At 41.7% G+C, this 19,418-nt stretch overlaps 2 protein-coding genes across 2 annotated transcripts; one reads left to right on the top strand and one right to left on the bottom strand.

Annotated features, from left to right (window-relative positions):
- On the bottom strand, nt 1-7,721 carry ankrd40 (ankyrin repeat domain 40). Its single transcript, XM_026165253.1, has 5 exons — nt 7,059-7,721; nt 6,361-6,509; nt 5,364-5,996; nt 4,263-4,444; nt 1-3,082 (listed from the first exon to the last, which is right to left on the bottom strand). The coding sequence occupies exons 1-5, from the start codon at nt 7,190-7,192 to the stop codon at nt 2,939-2,941; spliced, it is 1,242 nt and encodes a 413-aa protein (XP_026021038.1). The 5' UTR covers nt 7,193-7,721; the 3' UTR covers nt 1-2,938.
- A 1,420-nt stretch (nt 7,722-9,141) lies between these two features.
- On the top strand, nt 9,142-16,774 carry luc7l3 (LUC7-like 3 pre-mRNA splicing factor). Its single transcript, XM_026165254.1, has 11 exons — nt 9,142-9,408; nt 10,113-10,179; nt 10,289-10,328; nt 10,455-10,599; nt 10,763-10,837; nt 11,831-11,935; nt 12,223-12,384; nt 12,537-12,934; nt 13,115-13,305; nt 14,219-14,433; nt 16,096-16,774. Exons 1-10 carry the CDS (start codon nt 9,310-9,312, stop codon nt 14,398-14,400), a joined length of 1,464 nt encoding a protein of 487 aa, XP_026021039.1. The 5' UTR covers nt 9,142-9,309; the 3' UTR covers nt 14,401-14,433; nt 16,096-16,774.
- The last annotated feature ends 2,644 nt before the right edge of the window (nt 16,775-19,418 follow it).

Here is a 19,418-nt window from a genome sequence, read left to right on the forward strand (position 1 = left end):
TTCTGATGTTCTGATGTTTATTAGAATCAACGTTTAGGCTGTAATACACACAGTATCTCTGTTTGCATTACAGAGCAAAAGTGATATTTGTTTAAAAGGGAAAAAAAGGGGAGGGGTTAAAGCTTCCTTATTTACCTGCTTACCCTGCTACACTTCTAAATGACAATAATGAAACCATTAATGTAGCAAAGACTGAGAAAGCTTACCGTGACAGGTCACATCCATAACTGTCCTATGCGACAGTATAAAGATTAGAACTGAACAGTATTTAAATGACTCCCCAGACACAAAGAGCAGATAACTAAAAATTGATTCGTTTCAGTGTGAAGCTAAAATAGTCCAGTATTTAAACAAGCTCAGATTAATGACTGTAATGAACTCAAAGAAATTTAGAAAAATCTTTAGATTATCACACTAGTCCTCCTATATGTGGCTCTTCCGATGCCTGTATTTTCTCATGTGTGCCCTCTTGTGGTTGTCACCTGAAACACATTTAATTTCAGTTAAACCTGCAACACAACACATGTAAAAGGAAGAGTTCAGTGTAGATATTCAAACAATTAGTCAGATGGAGATATACCATGCTTTATCAAAGAACATACAGGTCATCAGAAACAAAAACAAACAAAATTAACAGTGCCCAAGATTAATTCTACAAGTACACAGGACGTACTGTATATAAAAATATCAGACTCTGAATGCATAGGTTAAGTCAAACTGCTTTTTCTAGAACAATAAGCAACCCAACAAATACAACGTTAGTCATCGCTTCCCACAGAATCAAAGACGACTCCATAAAAACCGACTGCAAACATGCTGCTCTCATTCACCGGGGCGCAAACCGTCCCCACTTTCTCAACCGAGCTCCTGCCTGACACACGTGGCACAACTTCACTTAATAAAGCATTTTAAAATAGTTTGGAACATAAACTAAGCACTCCGTCTACCTCCTTTCACCTTCACGAAAACCTCTGAAACACCTTCCTCCTCCCCACACATTGCACTTAGCTTCAGCATCACCGCACCCCGCCACTTTTTGAACTCCTCTGAAACACTTTTTTTTGACACAAAACAACAGGCCTAGCTGGTTTCAAACATACATACAAATTAATTAAAAAATATAAAACATATAAATACAGTAAGAGCTTCAGGTAATACAGTTGAACAGTAAACAGTTACCACTGGGTAAGAAAACGATTGCAGGACATGAGCGGCGTCCGCCAGCACTGCTTAAAAGAAACGAGCCCCAGCATTGTGAATTAAAGGATTATGTGTCGATGAAAGCAGCATAAAACATTACCATCTAACACGACGTGGCTGTGCCTCTTCACCAGTTTAACAATTAGCTTTCCTATTAGTGTTAATCATCATCTTACATTACTTTGATTTTTTTGTTGTGTATTCAAATTTTTAAAAAGGTCTAACTAGCACTAGACAGGCCTTGCTGGTAGAACTAAAGCCATTTATACTCCTTTACTTAAAAAAAAAAAAAAAAAAAAATCTAGTCACCATATACGAGTTTAGGTTTGAATTGAAGTAACAGTGCTATTTGTAATATTATTTTCGCAACGAGGAAGCACTGAATCATAAAAAACAAACCCCCCAGGTCCTTAGCAATCTCCTGTTTCATTCCTTCCTGGAGTTGAATTTCAGTCGAGGATGCCTTCTTTTGTGTGGTTAGCATCTTTGCTGGCTAGATTAGTTTTTGGTTTCAATCCTGACACATTTAAACGTATGGACAACAACTGAATACATTCGAACTCACAGAAAAACGAAACGGAGCGTCGTCCGCAACCTCTGCTGGGACTCGAGCCTCGTCAGCCTAAAGCGTTATTCGTGGTCTTGCTTTATTAGTATAATTGTAAATTAAATAGGAACCCTTCACAGTTGACAATAAGTTTTTTAGTGACGAAACAGATTAACATACCCTGCAAAGCAAAAGTGACATTTGTTTAAAGAGAAAAAGAAAAAATAAGGGGGGGGGGGGGGGGGGGGGGGGGCAGTTTCAAGTGGCTGCAGTTTTATCTCCAACATTTAAGTCTTACGTGAATAAACAAACATAACTAGATCTTCCTTTACCACAGTGTACAACTGAATGGTGTCACTATGCAGGGAAATGAGTACTCCTGCTCAAACGTGTCCATCCCTGTGGGAAAGAGATTAAAGCGTCATCTCTGCTATCGTCTAATACAAGTAAAATTAGTCCAGCGATACTTCAAATGTCACCTGTTGTAAGATTAAATCCACCTTGAGAATTAGGCCAAGAGCAGATACACTGCAGGAAAAAAAAACAAAACAAAAAAAAAAAACCACACAGTTTTTTGCCTACAGCATATATGAAAGTGTGTACTGGAGCCAGTATGTGTGATATCACTCAACAGGTCATGTCCACTGTGCTGCGCCTGGTCCTGTTCTGTTGACTTGATTATCTTATCAGTTAGAGTTATGCAAATCCTTCCTGTTGCCCTCTGTCTTCTCAGACCACAGCCTGAACCAGTATAGAAATGTGTCCATATAAGGCTATTGCAGAATCCCGTTCAAGTCCAGCCCATAAGGAAGACAAGCCAGTGTCCTCCTCTGTTGTCCTACTGGAGCCTTGGCACAAAGTGCAGTGGGAGGAGAGAAAAGAGCTAAAGAGATGAGAGAGGTGTCCGAATACTTCTGCAAGTCATCGAGGGCACCATGCATCAGTAATCACTTAGAACTGGTTTGGGTACACAAAAGCAGCGTGAGTGTCAGAGGAGGACAGGAGGCAAACAATAAGCTACAGTCTGGGGGGGGAAAAAAAAATAAAAGATTCCCAGTTAGTTAAACTGGCAAAACACCAAAGCTGAACAAAACTGTAATGAGGGACCTGGGCAGGCAACTAGTTATGGTTGCTTGAGGGTAGCTATAGAAGCCCACTGTAAGCAGGGGGACTTCCAGCTTTTTGGGAGCTCTAGTAGGTGAGTCGGGAGGCTTTCATGTTGTAGCAGGGTCTGTCTGTTAGGCCCCCAGACCCAGAGAAGAGGGACAGGCCTTCTGCTTTCTCCAACACGATCTCCAGCTCCTGAAAGTCCTGCAACCGAGCCACGTCCTTGTCCTGGTCAGGGGACAGATAGTCGCATTTAAAATCGTCAACACTACAGTTTCAACAAGTTCAAGTTAAATCTTTTTTTCATGGACATCCATAAAGTAGAGAGGACATGGATATGACCAAAGAAAGAAAAATGGAATCGCTGAATTCTAAACTAACACAATAGCACAGAACTGTGTGTGTTGTTGCTGAGAGCAGACCTCCTTACTGAAATCTAGCACCCAGTGCACGTACCCCCCTCAATTATTTTTAAATATGAAGGTTTAACCAATCAAGAGACACAGACCTGAGATAGCTTACTTATGCCTTCAATAATTTTACGTAACTGATGCTTAGCTGTGTAAAGCCCAAAGCTTCTTGTCTTTTTATGTCAGTGGAGTTCAGTTTGGGTCACGCTGGGGTTGGATTACAATACAGAACCACTTTCAGCTACTTTGAATTTTCACAGACTAAACAACGAATGTAAAGAGAAAACAAAACGAACCACTTGTTGCAGCCCTACATGCTGCAGCTTTGTCTTTATATATTCATTCTAATTTGATCACGCAGTCATCATTTGGACATAAAAGAACATGAACACAGTGTACCGACGGGGGTGGGAAGGTTTCAATGGAAAGTTAAAGTGGCTCACAAACTACAGATTAAGAGATTTAGAGAGTGTCACATGCATGAGTCAGACAGAGGAAAGCAGTGAGACTAAAAATCTGAATAGTTTTGAATATATTCCTAACCTAACAGGACAGGTGGCATTTCTGTGCTAGGCAGATACTAAGCATGCATTATATACAACACGTCAGCCTGAGAGTGGCTTTGGTGCATTTTCATTAGGTGTGTATTTTGCACGAAATTACACAGTAGCAGAAAATGTCGCACAGTCCTTGGATATGGCAACCTATAATATTCACAACAACCTTTTGTTTAAAGGTTTAAAGTTTCAAAGTTTCATAGAGTGAGGCCAATTTTGTAACCACACAGACAGCAGACTAAATATATTCCACTTTTTCCCCTCCACTGAATTTGTTTGTTATACTATCCGTCTCATGGTTACCTTTAAATGAGCACAAGAAATAATAATAAAGAGGAAAAAAAGCCTTTAAATGGCTGAAATTGTCTTTCCACATCTAAGATGACACTGTACAATAACATCATCAGCCTACACAGAGTAAGCAGGCTTTTGTGTCTGTACCTTTCTCAGCATAGTGTTGGGCAGCTTGCGGATCTTCTCCACGTGCTCGGCGCTGATATCCAACTCACGGCAACAGACTCGTAGAAGGGAACGATAGGTGAGCTCCTGGCGGTCCAGCTCCACCTCAATGAAGTCGTTCTCCCGCGCACTGGGGTTCTGGATACGCACCTTCAGTACCAACTCTAGAGAGAGAGAACAAAAGCAATACATCTTTACATTAACCAGCAAAGTATCACACAGGCGCCTGGTGCATCTTGTCATTTTGGCTGTAAAATTATACAATAATTCTTATCTTTCAGGAACCATTTGAACTTTCTCTACAGCTCAAAGTGGTTGAGAAGTTTTGGTAATCTCAAGCAGACATGGTAACATGTAACCTGTGGAAATGCAAATATATGATTTTTCTGTCTGTGCTCAGACAGCAGCATCTTATGAATGCTTTGTACTATTATGAGAGACTGAATATTCTTTCTGAACAGTTCATTTACTGATCATTTAAAAAGTGAAAAGAAAGGGTCTGTTTAGTTTTTATGAAAGCACATTAATAAAGAACACATGCTGGTTATATTTTGTCATAAAGATCAGCTTCTGGTTTGACAGGTCGACGACATCATGGAGTCAAATTAAGTTGTTATATCTGTGATATTATTAGTAACTCGGCTGCAAATATCCATACTGCCATGCCACATGAAAGTTTTACTGTCAGAACATTCACCGACAAAGTGTCAAAGAGCCTGGTTCTTTCTTCACCCTGCTACGCCTGACACCAGCGGGCGTTTAGCAGTGTGCAATAATTTAATGGGGCTTTGCTAGCCAAGGAGTAAGTCACTACTCTCAGCTAAGAAATCCTTACAGCATGCAGTTTCTAGAAAATAATCCATGCTGTTGTTTTTATATTTCTATTTGCATAAGCATTAAACAAACAAGATATATAAAAAGTAAACCACTCATCATGTCTATTAGAAAAATGTGCTGATACTTGTGGTGCTGCACCTCGACACTTCAGAGTAAACCAGCGGAGTTGTTTCTTCCCACTTAATGTGTTTGAAATTGAGATAAATATTTCCTGTTATTTTAATCTTTAATTCACAGTAAACCCACCTTGTACATTGACAGGGAAGGTGCTGGTGAAAAAGAAAGGCTGGAAGGCTGGCATGGCACCACCAGCCTGGCCGTAACTCAGTTGCTGCGGGATAGACTGCTGTCTGCTCACAGTCGGGTTTGTGCTGGCCACTGGGGCTTGGACCTGGCTCCCGCCGTTGCTAGCCAAGCTGGGACTGGGTGAGGCCAGTGGAGGCGAACACACGGTGCCGTTGTGCACCACTGTGTGCGGGTAGTCGGCGTGGTTGACAAGGTGAGGCTCGACTGATAGGTCCATGGGCACCGTGCAGTTAACGACAGTGTGACTGTGGGAAGCAGCCGTGCTGGGTGAGACACCGTTCTGCTCGTTCACAGGGATGAACTCCCCAGTCTGGGCTTGGCTGTGGTTGATGGTGGGATTTGAGGAAGGAGCGGAGGCATCGAAGACGAGTTTCCGAGGAGGCTCGTGTGTTGGTGAAAGAGATGCCGAATCACTCTGCGTGTCTTCAGCGTGCTCTCCAGAACCGTTTTGTGTAAGGTGAATCACCTCTGAGTTCTTGTCCATCTTGGAATACATAAAGGGCGGGTTAGACAGGTAGTTTGGGACGATTGGCAACTCGGGCTCCTTCACTTCAGGCACTTCCTCCACCTCAACTGTTGTAATAATGATCACAAAAGAGGGGGGATTATTTTCTGCAAATAGACTCGAAACAATAGCAAAGACTGCAGCAAATGCGTCAACACAAATACCCAGTGTTATAACTGATTATAGATATACACTTCACTCACTCAATCACACTTACACATTCATGCAGTACTTTTATCTATGCCTAAGCACTTCCTAACATTCACACATTGATGATGCCCAAGAAAGCTTCAGCATGCAGATCAGAGGAGCCGGGTATCGATCCACTGAATCTACAACTGGTGGACAACCTGCTCTACGACCTGAACCGTAACCAGCCCAGTGTCACCAATGTGACACAGGGAGCAGCAGAGTGAGAAATGTTGACTTTACCTCCTAACAGTCTTTTGATCTCCGGCTTGGATGTCAGTTGTGACGCTAACTCATCCTTAGCTGTGAGGATGTCTTTGTCCGCTCCACAACTGAGTAAGTAGGACACTATGTGCTTGTGATTCCTCTTGCATGCCCAGTGTAAGCATGTCCTGCAGGGATTATTGGAGAAACAAAAGAATTTAGTGGTGTACAAAAAGAAAAGGAACAATAACAACAGAAATATACTGTATCACTCAAGTGGTACCACCTCTCATTAAGCTAGCTATAGTGTGTGGCACTGGCATACAAATGGAAAAATATAAATAATGTATATATTACTTTAAACTTTAACCAAAATCTCGACATAACTCTACTTGGTTCTTTACGGGTGCAAAGTAACTGATGATGGGCGCATGCGTGAAAAATGAATAATCAAAGGTTGGTTAGTGTTTCCGAACTCAGTAATCAGGCTATAGCAAAGAGAACAAGCTTGTGTTTGAAGCAGCCACTTTACTCAATATTTTGCTTGATTGCTGGTTTTAAAGAAAAGCTAAAAGTGGCAGCGCCGGCTGATTAACAAGCCCTCTTTGGCGTAATAGGATAACGCTGAGCAGTGTTTTTAATCCCTGTAGCTTTGCTCTGCAATGACTGCACTCAACTCCTGGCCGGCTGCAGTCGCGACCGAACAAATACTACTATAAATCGGTGAAAACACTCACCATCCGTTGATTTCGTTTTGTGAGTTGACATTAACCCCACTCTCCACTAACGCCCGCACTTCATCGATATCCCCGATGGCAGACGCCTCTCTCAGCTGCTCCTGTAGCTCTTTATCCAGCGAATTTGTGGACATTTTTGGTTCACACGGCTAGCGACGTGCGCTCATAGGACACGCAAAGACCACGCGAATTATGTTGCCAATACTAATTAGCTAAATATACTGGTTACAGCTAGCATTAGCTACCAGGCTAACCTTACCTACTGGCTAGCTCGACGAGGTGCTAGCTTATGGCAGCAAATCGCTTTGGCTATTTCAACTACGTGTTGACCGTCTCTGGCGTTCACACGTCAAGCCGTGTGCCCGCCGCGTGTTTCTGCTGTTAGTTCGCGTTACAGTGGCACCGCATGCACTCGCTATAAACTCATTCAATCAAGCAGTAGTGTCAGAGCTTCGTCAATCCACTGCCAAAAACACCGCCGCCTCATCTGGGGGGGGGGGAGCATCTTTAGATGTGACAACAGTGAGCACGAATGTTAGTTCCCCTCCGAGGAATCGCGTAGCCAGTGCGTTTCCCCACGTAAATTGTGTGATACTGCCGTTAGCTGTCATGAATAAGGAAATAACTGGGAGATAAAAGTTCAAAGTACTTTAACTGTTTTTGACTCACACGTGTTGCAGACAAGCTGGAATAAACCTCCCTACACTTATAATACCCAGTCCAGAAAAAGCTAAAACAGCTGTTGATTATTTGTCCCAAGCACACCTGTTACTTTTGTTTTTATATCCGTTTTAATAAAGTTATAAATACTGGTTTTAAACTTGCAGTACATTTTTATGCTGCATTTCTTCAGTATGCCACTAGAGGGGAGCAAACACCCACGATACTACACTAACTTGAACTTTGGCGTAAGATACACCGGGGATACTACAGCTGCAAGGCAGCAATTTTAAAGAATCACAATTTCAGACTCTGTGAGTGGCGAGGGAAACTGCAAGAAGACGAGAGGAAAGAAGATAAGGAGTCTTAGTGGTAAAATACGGAAGTACGAGAAAGCATTTAAAGGAAGAGGTTAGCAAAGAAAAAGTAGACATGAGTACTGGGAGGCTGGGTGTACAGCAAAGAGAAGTGGCAAAGGAGAATAGTGGATTGTATGTAAGGCTCTGGACACTAATATGACCCATATGACCACCCTATAAAAAATTTTTTTGAGGCACTACTGGATGTAAAAAGATGCAATGCTTGCTCTGAGTGTTGCTGTAGAGGTGCATAGAAACTCAGAGGGAGTTGAAATGAGTTACTAGATGGTAGTAAGACCTGTTATGATGTATGGTTAAATGAAAGGAGAGGAGGCAAAGTTACAGTTCATAGATGGAGTGAAGGAGGACATGCAGACGGTTGGTGTGACAGAGGAAAACTAAAACACATTGGGGACATTAACAGGAAATTTATGTGGACTTGCCTTAATAAATATTTGGTCAGCACGGAAGTCACAAAAGTATGCATTTATTAATCATTCCTGGCAGTAATCAGATCTGGTAAAATCTGCATCACTGAGATAGATTTTGATGATGTCATAGCACTGCAACTGTGAAATATGCAGTCATAAAGCTTCGCGTGTGCTTGTTGTGATCAACATTCACTGAGTTTGACGTTTTTAGTGTGACCGATGGGAACTGAGTAAAAGCAACAAGTAAACATTATATATTACAGTATCAAATAAAGATCCAGTACTAGTGGAAAATAACATTAGTCTGAATGCCCTTGTGTGATAGCCTCTGATGATATTTTTCACACACCACCACAATCTGGCTCTTCAATGTGGCATTTGTCTTCAAGAAACTTAAAGAAGTCCAGACGCTTTTCTTTCCAAGCTCATCAGACTACTCTGAAGTTGCTTCCGTTGTAAACTTTCAAAATAAAACAAGGTATAACCATACGCAGTGCCGCAACATCGGCTTCTGGTCAAAATATAAATAGAAATTGCACATTTTGTCCGTTTTTGATCAATGGTAAAGTTTGCGGCACGAAACGGAGAACTGAATCCTGGACACGATGGTCAGACTAGTACTTCCGGTTCAGAGGCCGCGGGAGCAGCTCCTGGGCTAGTTGTATTCGGACTGTTAGCGGGCGTTGTTGTTACAAGGTCTGCCATTTTGATTAGAAGTACTTCGCGCAGCAGATGGTGTAAATTGGGCCTTCTGGATATTATTGTAGTACTTTAAATTAAGGCTACATTCCTGCAGGAATAATGCTTTCTGCCGCCCAGTTACTCGACGAGTTGATGGGTCGAGATAGAAACTTGGCCCCTGATGAGAAGCGGTCTAACGTACGCTGGGACGACGAGAGCGTAAGTTAGCATTCTAGCTACCATTAGCTTAGCTAGTTTTAAAACCTATTAGCCGTGAGGTGTCCAAAATAAGCGTGCATGGCGTGCGCGGTGGGTACCGGCTAGTTTAGGCGGTATGGCCTCCAAATTAAAAATTTTCGATTCACGCACAGAATCGATGGCGAAAAGCGGGCGGTTTGAGTCAGTGGTGCTTGAGCACGCGTGTTAGCGAGATTAGCATCACGGTTTGGTCATTCTTAAAGGGTTTCATTGGGCTCACTTCAGTTTTAGCAACTTGTTTTCTAGGTATAGTTGAGATAATAGTTTAACTGTGTTAATACAAATGATTTCGACGTGCTAATGTGTGAAAGGACCTGCATTACGTTCTCTAAAGGTTATGGTCTGCTTATTGCATAAACTGGCATTGCGATGTCTCAAGACTAAATACGGTTACATACATGTTGCTTTGTATGTAATTTGGCATTAATATTTAATATTAGTAATAAATACTGTTTTCCATGCTGTTGTGTTTTTGTTGCACTTGCAGTGTTGTGGGTATTTTTTGTGTTCTTAGTTCAAGCAGAAATTGATTAGGTGAATTTATACGACTACCACATTCATTTGCTCATAGTTGGTGTAAGTAACATGCTGTCACTTAATCCAATGTAATCTACTATGGAAGCAAAATTTACATAAAATTGTTTGATATGTTTTCTTTTATTAAGGTCTGTCGGTACTATTTGTGTGGCTTCTGCCCTGCTGAGTTATTCACAAACACCCGCTCTGACTTGGGTAAGTTGGGAACTTTGTATTCCCAAAATGTATTATAATCTGGACAAAGCCCTTGAGATTTAACAAACAACTATTCGACAATAATATGTTTATTGATTTGGGTTTCCAGGTCCGTGTGAGAAAATCCATGATGAAAATCTTCGAAAAATGTAAGTTCTTATTTTGGCTTTTTTTCCTTTTTCTTTCCGTTTTTTTTTTTTTTGTTTGTTTGTTTGTTTGTTTTTTTGGCTTGATATGTTACACATAACTAACCAATTCTGTGTTGTTATATCCAGGTATGAGAAAAGCTCTCGCTTCATGAAGGAAGGTTATGAGCGAGATTTCTTGCGCTATCTGCAGTCACTCCTGGCAGAAGTGGAGCGGCGGATCCGCAGAGGGCATGCCCGGCTTGCGCTTTCCCAGGCTCAACAGAATGCAGGGGTTGGTACTTTTAATTGAGAACATCATTCTCAAACTCTTCTGTGCATCTTCATGTTTTCTCGGACCACAGTGCAAGTTATGAATCTAAAAGAAAATAACATTACCTGTATGTTTCTGCTTAGGATTCATTGAACTTAATTGTACTCATGTATTCATTCTGTAGGGCCCTGGTCCATCAGGAAAGAATGAGGAGAAAGTCCAGGTTCTAACAGAGAAGATTGAAGACCTGGTTGTGCAGGTTTGCCCGAAATCTTTAAATTGGTAGTGTTTGAGAAAAACTGAAAGATTTGAACGCGGGTTGGTCTTCTTGCATCAGGATATCTGACGGTCTCCTACAAGTTCCTCTTCCAGTGCCTTGCTTTAGGGTTTGTCACAGTGGAACACCTGCCTTCCTCTGACCTTATTACTAGCATCCTCCCCTGTCACGCTAACTCTCAGCATGTCCTCCTCCTCTACATCTATAAGTCTTCCTTCCTGGGTTCTCCCAATGAATATTTCAACATCTTTAACTCAGCCTCCTTGAGCTCTAAACTGAGTTTAACTCATACATCACAGCAGGTGCGACTACCATCTGATAATCCTAACCCTTCACTCTAGCTGCTATCGTTCTGTTACAAATCACCCCTGACACTCATTCCTACCCACACCTCCCTGTCCGCACTCATGTCTTCACCTCTCTTGTGCGGTCTGCATTACCTCGGCTGGTTTACCACATATATTAAAACTCCTCTAATTTAACTCCCTCTGAACCTCTGCAGCTTTACTGTTCGACCAAAATTTGTGAATTTAGAAGGTGTGTGGAGTGCATGGCTAACTGTACATGCATTTGAAAAGAAGACTACATTAGAGTACAAGTCTGATAAAGGCTGTCCTGTCAGGAGGTTCATTGCTACCCAGCCTTGTGCAGTTTCTCTTTAAAATAATTGAATAATAAACAAATGTAATCTGTGGAAGGAGATTTTGAACCCTTTGGCAAAATAAGGAAACATGTTGCTGTTCACACTGATCTAAGTGTAAGCTGACTTCAGACTTGAAAGCATTAAAACAGGAACAGCTACCTGTTGTGACCACAGTTGTTTTTGTGCATGCACTCTAGACTGTATGACATTTCAGATGCTTTTCCCTGACTGTGTTACAGATCACATTATTTAAAATAAAACTCCCTAAATTCTTATATGCACTCCATAAATCAAGTCGTGACATTGTAACATGGCTTTTGTCTTTTTCTCAGATTGAGGAACTGGGCTCTGAGGGCCGAGTGGAGGAGGCCCAGGGAATGATGAAACTGGTGGAGCAGCTGAAGGAGGAGAGGGAACTACTCAGCTCCACCCCCTCGGTGAGTCAGTTTACCCTGGGCTAATCAGCCTACAAACACAGCTTAAGATAGCATAACATGAGCATCACCTACTATCAGTCAGTTAACATGAGTTTAATTCCATTTCAAATACAAGTTTAAACCCAGCCGGTGAGCTAAAAGTTATTTTTCACTGTAGCTGTATTTGTTATTAATACTCGTAAAGTAAAATCTGTGCGAGCTGGGCAGGCAGCTATGATGCAAATCAGAAATGTTTCCTTATTGTTTGTTTTGATGTCTAATAACAAATTTATGTCCTTTCAATCCAGACCATCGAGAGCTTTGCTGCCCAGGAGAAACAGATGGAAGTGTGTGAGGTGTGTGGGGCCTTCCTCATTGTGGGCGATGCACAGTCCCGAGTGGACGACCACTTGATGGGGAAGCAGCACATGGGCTACGCCAAGATCAAATCCACTGTAGAGGAGCTCAAGGTGACAGGATTGTGTCATTCTTGTATCTAGAACTTTTTACAAACTTGAGCTGCTTGAAAGAGTGTTTCAATTCAACCATGCTTGGTGTTGTTGTTTAAAAATGTCTGCAAATGTTAGAAATTATATAATATGTAATGTTTTTGTATTCTCAGGAAAAACTGCACCGTCGCTCTGAAGACCCTCAGGGTGAAAACCCAGCCCTCAAAAGAGAACGAGAAGAGCGGGAACGGGAGAGGGAGGAAAGGGAGAAAAAGCGCAAAGAGGGGGAAGAGAAGGAGAAGGAGCGCGAAAAAGAGCGAGAGAAGGAGAGGGAACGAGAGAGAGAGCGAGAGCGTGAAAGGGAGAGAGAAAGAGAGAGGGAGAGAGAGCGGGACAGAGAAAGAGAGAGGGACAGGGAGAGGGACAGGGACAGAGAGAGGGATAGGAGGGCACGTCGAAGCCACTCTGGCAGCCGCCACTCCAGTCGAGCATCGGACAGGAAACGGAGTAGATCCCGCGAGCGCCGGAGGTCCAGGAGCAGAGACAAGGACAGGGAACGCAAACGTAGCAGGTACGACTGACCGGACTGAGCGTTGCACTTGGATTTATAGTCACGGAAATGTCACACATAAAGCAGAATCCAATGAAATGTTACAATTTAAAACATGAGGGATGATATATTTATAATTCTGAATGATTATTTTCTCAAAAATCATTTTAACCACAGCACTTTTTCTTGCCTTTTCTGTAGGAGCCGGGACAGAGAGAGAAGACGCAGCCGTGAACGCTCCGACAGGAAACGCCGCTCCCGAAGTCGTGACAGAAGGAGATCGCGTAGCTCAGAGCGCAAATCTCACCGCCACCGCAGCCGTAGCCGAAGCAAGGACCGGGACAGGGATCGGGAAAAGGAGAGAGACAGAGAGCGGTCATCAAAAGACAAAGGTACCGTCTGATTATTTTTGTGTTTGTTGCTTCCTCATCATCCGCTGTCCTTCCAAACAATATATGTTGAATACCATCCCTCCATTTATCTGTGCTCTTCCACTTATCTAGTTCAGGGTTAAAATGGGGGGCTGGAGCCTGTTTCACATGGTGAAAGGCAGGTCTATATTAGGAATACCTTGAGGGAATTTCTTCAACACTGGAAAAAGCATTTTATTATGCATCCAGGTAAAAGTCTCATTGAGATGGAGAAAAAAATCCTAGTGAGACTTTTGGCTGCTCTCAATGAGTCACAATGAGTAGCTTCACATATTTGATTTGGCAGATTTTTATGCGAGTTGTCTTCTACCCGAAAGAGGTTTGTGTCTCTTCCCGGGATCAAACCCCAGATTTTCTCCTTGTTAGGTGAATGTTTAAACCACTACACTGTGGAGCAACTAATTTTAAAAATGTATCAATATGAATTTAAAAGAAACCTATTGTAGTTTGAAATTATGTTACATAAAGCACTTCTCACAAAGCACTTGTTATGTATCTTTTAGACTACATGAGCGGTAATTGTACAGTCTCCCTCTTTTGTCTGTTTAGGACAGTATTCCATAAATGAGAAGTAGTAGGATTACTAATGCATAATATTCAGGCACAGATAATTTTGCTAATGCCAATAAAGGGCAGTTTGTTTGGTGCTTACCCAGACAACCTACTTACACAATCAAGCTGTTCCCATAAGAAGTCCTGCAGCAGTCTGTGCCCATAACAAATGAAAGAGGTGAGCCAGAGCTCGACACAATCCTACTGAACATTTGTGCATCAACAAGCACCTGTTGAACTCTTTAATAAGACAGTTTAATCTGAGGTTGTGCAAACATTTCTTGCTAATGTGTGCAATGTTTTCTCTTTTGTTTTTCTTCAGACCGTAAGGGTACAGAGGAGAGGAGCAGCTCTAAGAAAGACAAGCACTCAGACGGAGATGCAGCCGCCATCAAGGCTTCTTCAGAAGCGGAACCGATGCAGACGGAGGCGGCTGCCTTCTCCCCTCTGCTAAACGGCCAGCAAGAGCTCCTCCATTCTGAAGGTGACACTCAGTCCAATTAAAACTGATCTGATAGGACCTCAGATCAGGCTCAGGTAAGTGCGTCCTCCTCCTCACACCTCCCCTGGCTCTCAACCCAACCCCCTCCACCCTCCCCTCTCACGTCCCCTCCCCTACCCACCTTTCCCATCTCCCTTTACCCACCCTCTCACCCCTGCTCTCCCACCCTGTTTATGTTCAGTTCAATGCCTGTGATTTTGTCTTATGTACTATATGCAAATATCTTTATCCTGTTTTTGAATAGTGCATCATAAGTATGCACTGAAGATGAAGGACTAGGCCCGATGAATGAGAAGAAGGTAGAAATCATTCACACAAAGCCAAGAGGGAAAGGCCAGTGTAGTCCTGAGCAAACATGCCCAGAGGTACCCCTCGTTTTGTATCGGTTTTTGATCCTTATAGATGTATATTTGTCTTTGTGGACAAAATGGCAGAAAAAGTTAACGCATCCAGTCAAGATTTCCTGCCTGTATTTACTTGTTTCTTTTATTTATTTATTTTTATATTTATTTATCTTTTGTTTTTTTTACTTTGAAGTAGCAAAATGTAATAATTGCTATTTGTTGCTGTAATAATCCATATAGGGAGGAAAACCAGTCACTGTGTGTGTACATGTTTCCATTTAAAAACCTTGGCGTTTTCTCCTGCTCATATGTAAACGCACAGGTGAACACACAGCCTTGGTCAGAGGTTTTTGGTTTTTTTTGTCACAAAGAAGCTATTTATTTTGCCATATTTATAACGCAATTGCCATGGAATTGTTGTCCAGCGTACTGTGCCTGATGATGCCATGCCAGTGTGTGTTTGGGGGGTGTTAAAGCACCGGGGGTCTAACGTAACCTAACTAACTGGAGGGTAGGGTTTATCGAATGAATTGCAGCTGACTTCCATACCTCACACAGCGTTGGTGTTGTGAGCGAGACCACATGAGAAAAGGGCAAATTAAAAATCATGGATACTCTCTGACTCTCAAACTGTGCAGGTACTCACCCCAGGTACTCCTTTCTCTACCCACATCCATTTCTGAATGCTGTTGCCTGTCAGAAAAAAAAAAAAAAAGCAAATTGTGTACTTCTCCAGAACACGAACTTGAAAGCTTGATTGTGTCACATATACTTTTAATTGTGCCTTCTTTGTTTTCCTATTTGTTAACTTTCAAACATGTTTGGGGAGAATGTGCGATAGAATTGTCAGAGAGACACAGATGCACAGACAGCCTGCCTCATATTCCTTTGCCAAATTGGAAATCGTTGCTGATGTGTGCTTTTCCGCAGTGCTTCGTTCGTGTGTTTTTAAAAATGTAATTTGCTCAGGTGTTTGTAATTTTACACTTAAAAAAACATATCAAGTGCATTTCCTCTTTGGCAAAGCAGATATTGTAGTTTTGACACTAAGTTCAGGTTTAGACTTGAGGCAGCTCCTGAAGAGCTTCTTTAAATTGCAAACTTGTGCAAAATGTACAGAAAACAAAATAATCTCAGGGAATTTTGGCCAAATGCAGTCAAGACTTCAAGTGTCTGTTGTGCTAGTAAATGGATAGCTTTGTGCATTATTAGCAGTGTCTCTTGAGGGAAATTTGACTATCAAATGACTTTGTAAATTGTTGTTGTTTGAGTGGCAGCAGTCGTTGCTACAAGCGGATGTTGTGGGACCCTGGCTAACATCGCATTTTGTGGACGTTTCTTTATGCTCAACAGGGGAAGCTGGAATATCTGGTTGAGGAAGAAGTTGAAGAGTGCACCCATCCTTACCCTGAACCTGATACTTCGCTGCTTAAAAACAAGGTGAACCACAAATGTGTAATGGCTTATTTAAAGAAACATGAAAATAAATAAAAACGCGTAAAAATGAGGAGAAAGGACAGATTGCATCGATTTTTCTTGTTCCATTACCTGTCCATCTTTTGGCTGGATAAGGATAGTTGTGGTTCATCTGTTTATCTGATTTTACTGGTCAAGATGTCAGCCAGACAGCACTTAAGAAACCAAACTTAGAGAAACTCTTTATGGATTTTTGTTTTTTATTTTGAAACTCTTTCCACATCCTCCGTGTTTCTTGGCATTTAGTGAAAATAAAATAAAATGAACAGTGCTTGTGGTTTGTATTGATTTGTCAGGTTCTACTTCACTTCCTGACCCCCCTTCTTTTTTTTTTTTAAAGTCAGTTGAAGCGTATGTACAGTGTTAGACCTTTTGAGACAAGCAGTGTCTTCTTTTCTCCTCTACTTTAGAGCTCATTTTGATCGCTCTTGTTCCATAACTGTAAAATACTCTGATTTAATTTTGATCAATTTTGGAGACTTAATTTGTTTCTTTTTTTGCCCTGCTTTTATTGTCCATGTTGTACCACGATGAATAAAAAGCAAAATCTTGTCAAGGGTGTTTTGTTTTTTGTTTTATCCAGTGTGGATATGTACACACAAACTAGTCCTGAGTCAGTGGCAGAGGTAAAAACAGACAGATGTGCTTTCACCACCAGTGCTGCAGTCTCATTAGCATGTTTGATCTGCAGCTGGATTTACATCTCTTTTTTTTTTTCCCAAATATTTTTTCACTGACGGTTTTCCTAGTGAATTGTACCATCTGCCAAATACAACGTGAATATTTGATCAACATCCAATGTGTAATTTAAGTCTTCCCATAATTACTTTGATCAGTTTGTGTGAATTCAATAGGCTGCTAAATCTTTTATTATCAAAGTAAGAAACTTTTAATTTGGTTCATTTGCAGAAGCCTTAAAATCAGCTGTTTTCCAGTTTGCATGGGTTTAGATGGTCCATAGAAGACGGAGTGGCCTGCATGTGGTTATAGCTACTGTTTCAGAGCTGAGCTCAATATTTGTCATAACTGTAAACAAAAAAAAACAACAGAATTCCTGTAATCCAAAGTTAAAGTACCAAATAATTAATAATTGAATTCGGGTGTTCCAATCACCTCACTGGCTACACCCAGGCATGAAGGTGCTGCAATGATTTCTGCGAATGTGTCCAAAAGAAAGGCTTTGTGATGAACTGGAGACTAGAACCAGGACGTATCATCCGACATCAGTGGCTGACCTCACAAATGTGCTTCTGGAAGAATGGTCAAAAATTCCCATAAACACCCTCGTAAAAAACCTTCCCAGAAGAGTTGAGGCTGTTGTAGCTGTAAGGGGTAGGTCGACATCATATTAAACCCTGTGGATTAAGACTGGGATGTCACTCCAAGTTCATAAGCTTGTGAAGGGAGAACTCTCAGAAATTGATTAGCTTTATTTCCAAATAACGCTAAACTATTAATAAATGTGATTTTGTTGGTGGTTTAAGCAGCACTAGCCACTTTTTTAAATGCTTCCTTGAGAAAACCGATTCCTGCAGATTCCTGTCTGTGCAAAATCAAATGTAAAATGTATTCTGTGCATTTCTAAGAATCACCTTTGAATCATACTTTCACCTTGCTCAGCAGTAAACTGCATATGTTGTGCAAGGTCCAGTAAGTCTATCTGTACACGCATTAAAATCAAAAATTGTCCCTCCAGATAGCTTTGAGTTCATCTTTTCTAATCAATACTGAACAGACAGCAGAGGCATTCTGATACTGCCAACTCAGCAAGCAACGCAGATGCTGGCCAGAAGCCACCTGCCTGGAACGACCAAAGTGGGGGGAAAAAAAGAAAATGTTGATTTATTAGCAACTGCAAACGCCTCTTGCTCACTTTTACATGTCACAGAGATCTGTGATTTGCCCCCTTCTCAATAATGAACATAGCCATATATTAGTTGCTAGGACACCAACACAAATCTATGCACATTGTATTTACCTGAGCTCATAATGTCATGCAGAAAAAAAGGTTTCACTCATTCCCCCATGCACGTCCATGTCGCTCACAGTGCCCACAGGTCAGGCGTGTTTTGCATGGAAATGACCTTTCCAAACCAGGTGCCTGTAGAGAGAGTGGCAGGGGTTTGTCACAGTTCATTTGAGTCTAATTCCTGTATACAGGTCGCCGAACAGCCGGGGGGGTTGTATTACCCATACCCTGCAGATTCACCACAGTCTGGACTCGAGCCAAGAAAGGAAACAGCAGAAATGGATTAAAATGGTTGTTATCCCATCTGCTGTTACAAAAGCACAACATGCTACAGATTAGCAACATATCAAAACAAAGACAATGGTCTTAAGCAAGCTTACCCTCGTGTTAGAAGTGATGGTAATGAGGCTTGACGAAAAAATCTTCCTGCGATTGATTAAATGTCTAAAACTCATCTCAGTTCATCAAAATTACATATTTGGATTTTTTTGCCCCCCCCCCCCCCCAAAAAAAAGGGAAATGATTCATTCAAATAGCTTAGATGTAACCCTACATCACTGCCTCATTTAGTATGTGCAGGACTATAAATATGCAAATTAGTCGCAGCCTTTCCTTCCCTTTCCCTGCAGCCTGACCCCTCTCTGACTGTCTTTTTGAGTACCAATGTCTCATATGTTCTCGTGCTACAGTGAGAGAGGAAAACCCAGTTCTTGCTTTGCAAATTAGGAGAGAGTTAGTGCAGCGGAGCGAAAAAAGTTACAGGACAGAAAGTAGTAGTAGTAGTTAGTCCCTCCAAACAAGTTCATGCAATTAGAGGTTTTTATGTATTAAAACCCTGGCTCTCTGGGTCATAGTTCATGAGCGCATAATTGGTACGCACTGCTGTTTTAGCTCAAAAACGCAAAACTTATGGAGATGCTAACAAAGGTAGACACTTGATTTTGTAGACACGTAGGTGGTCTTTGACTACAGGTTGCAGATGTGAACTTTATCTGTCATAAAGTGACCAGTTTAGCAAGAGAGCGATCAATAATCGGATCCTCATTACTCAGTCAGCTGTGTCCAGAGCTGCTTCCCAGAGAAAAATGTGGTTTGGCTAATCATGTATTTGAGTTGAGTCTATTAGAGTTCAATATGCGTTTGAAAGGTCATAACCAAATTATAAGTCAATTACACATGACCATGCTTGATTGTTCACCTGAACCGGCCCCAGCTGTGACCTCTGATTCTG

This window comes from Astatotilapia calliptera, chromosome 4 (genome assembly GCF_900246225.1).
Source record: "Astatotilapia calliptera chromosome 4, fAstCal1.2, whole genome shotgun sequence".
NCBI lineage: Eukaryota > Metazoa > Chordata > Actinopteri > Cichliformes > Cichlidae > Astatotilapia > Astatotilapia calliptera.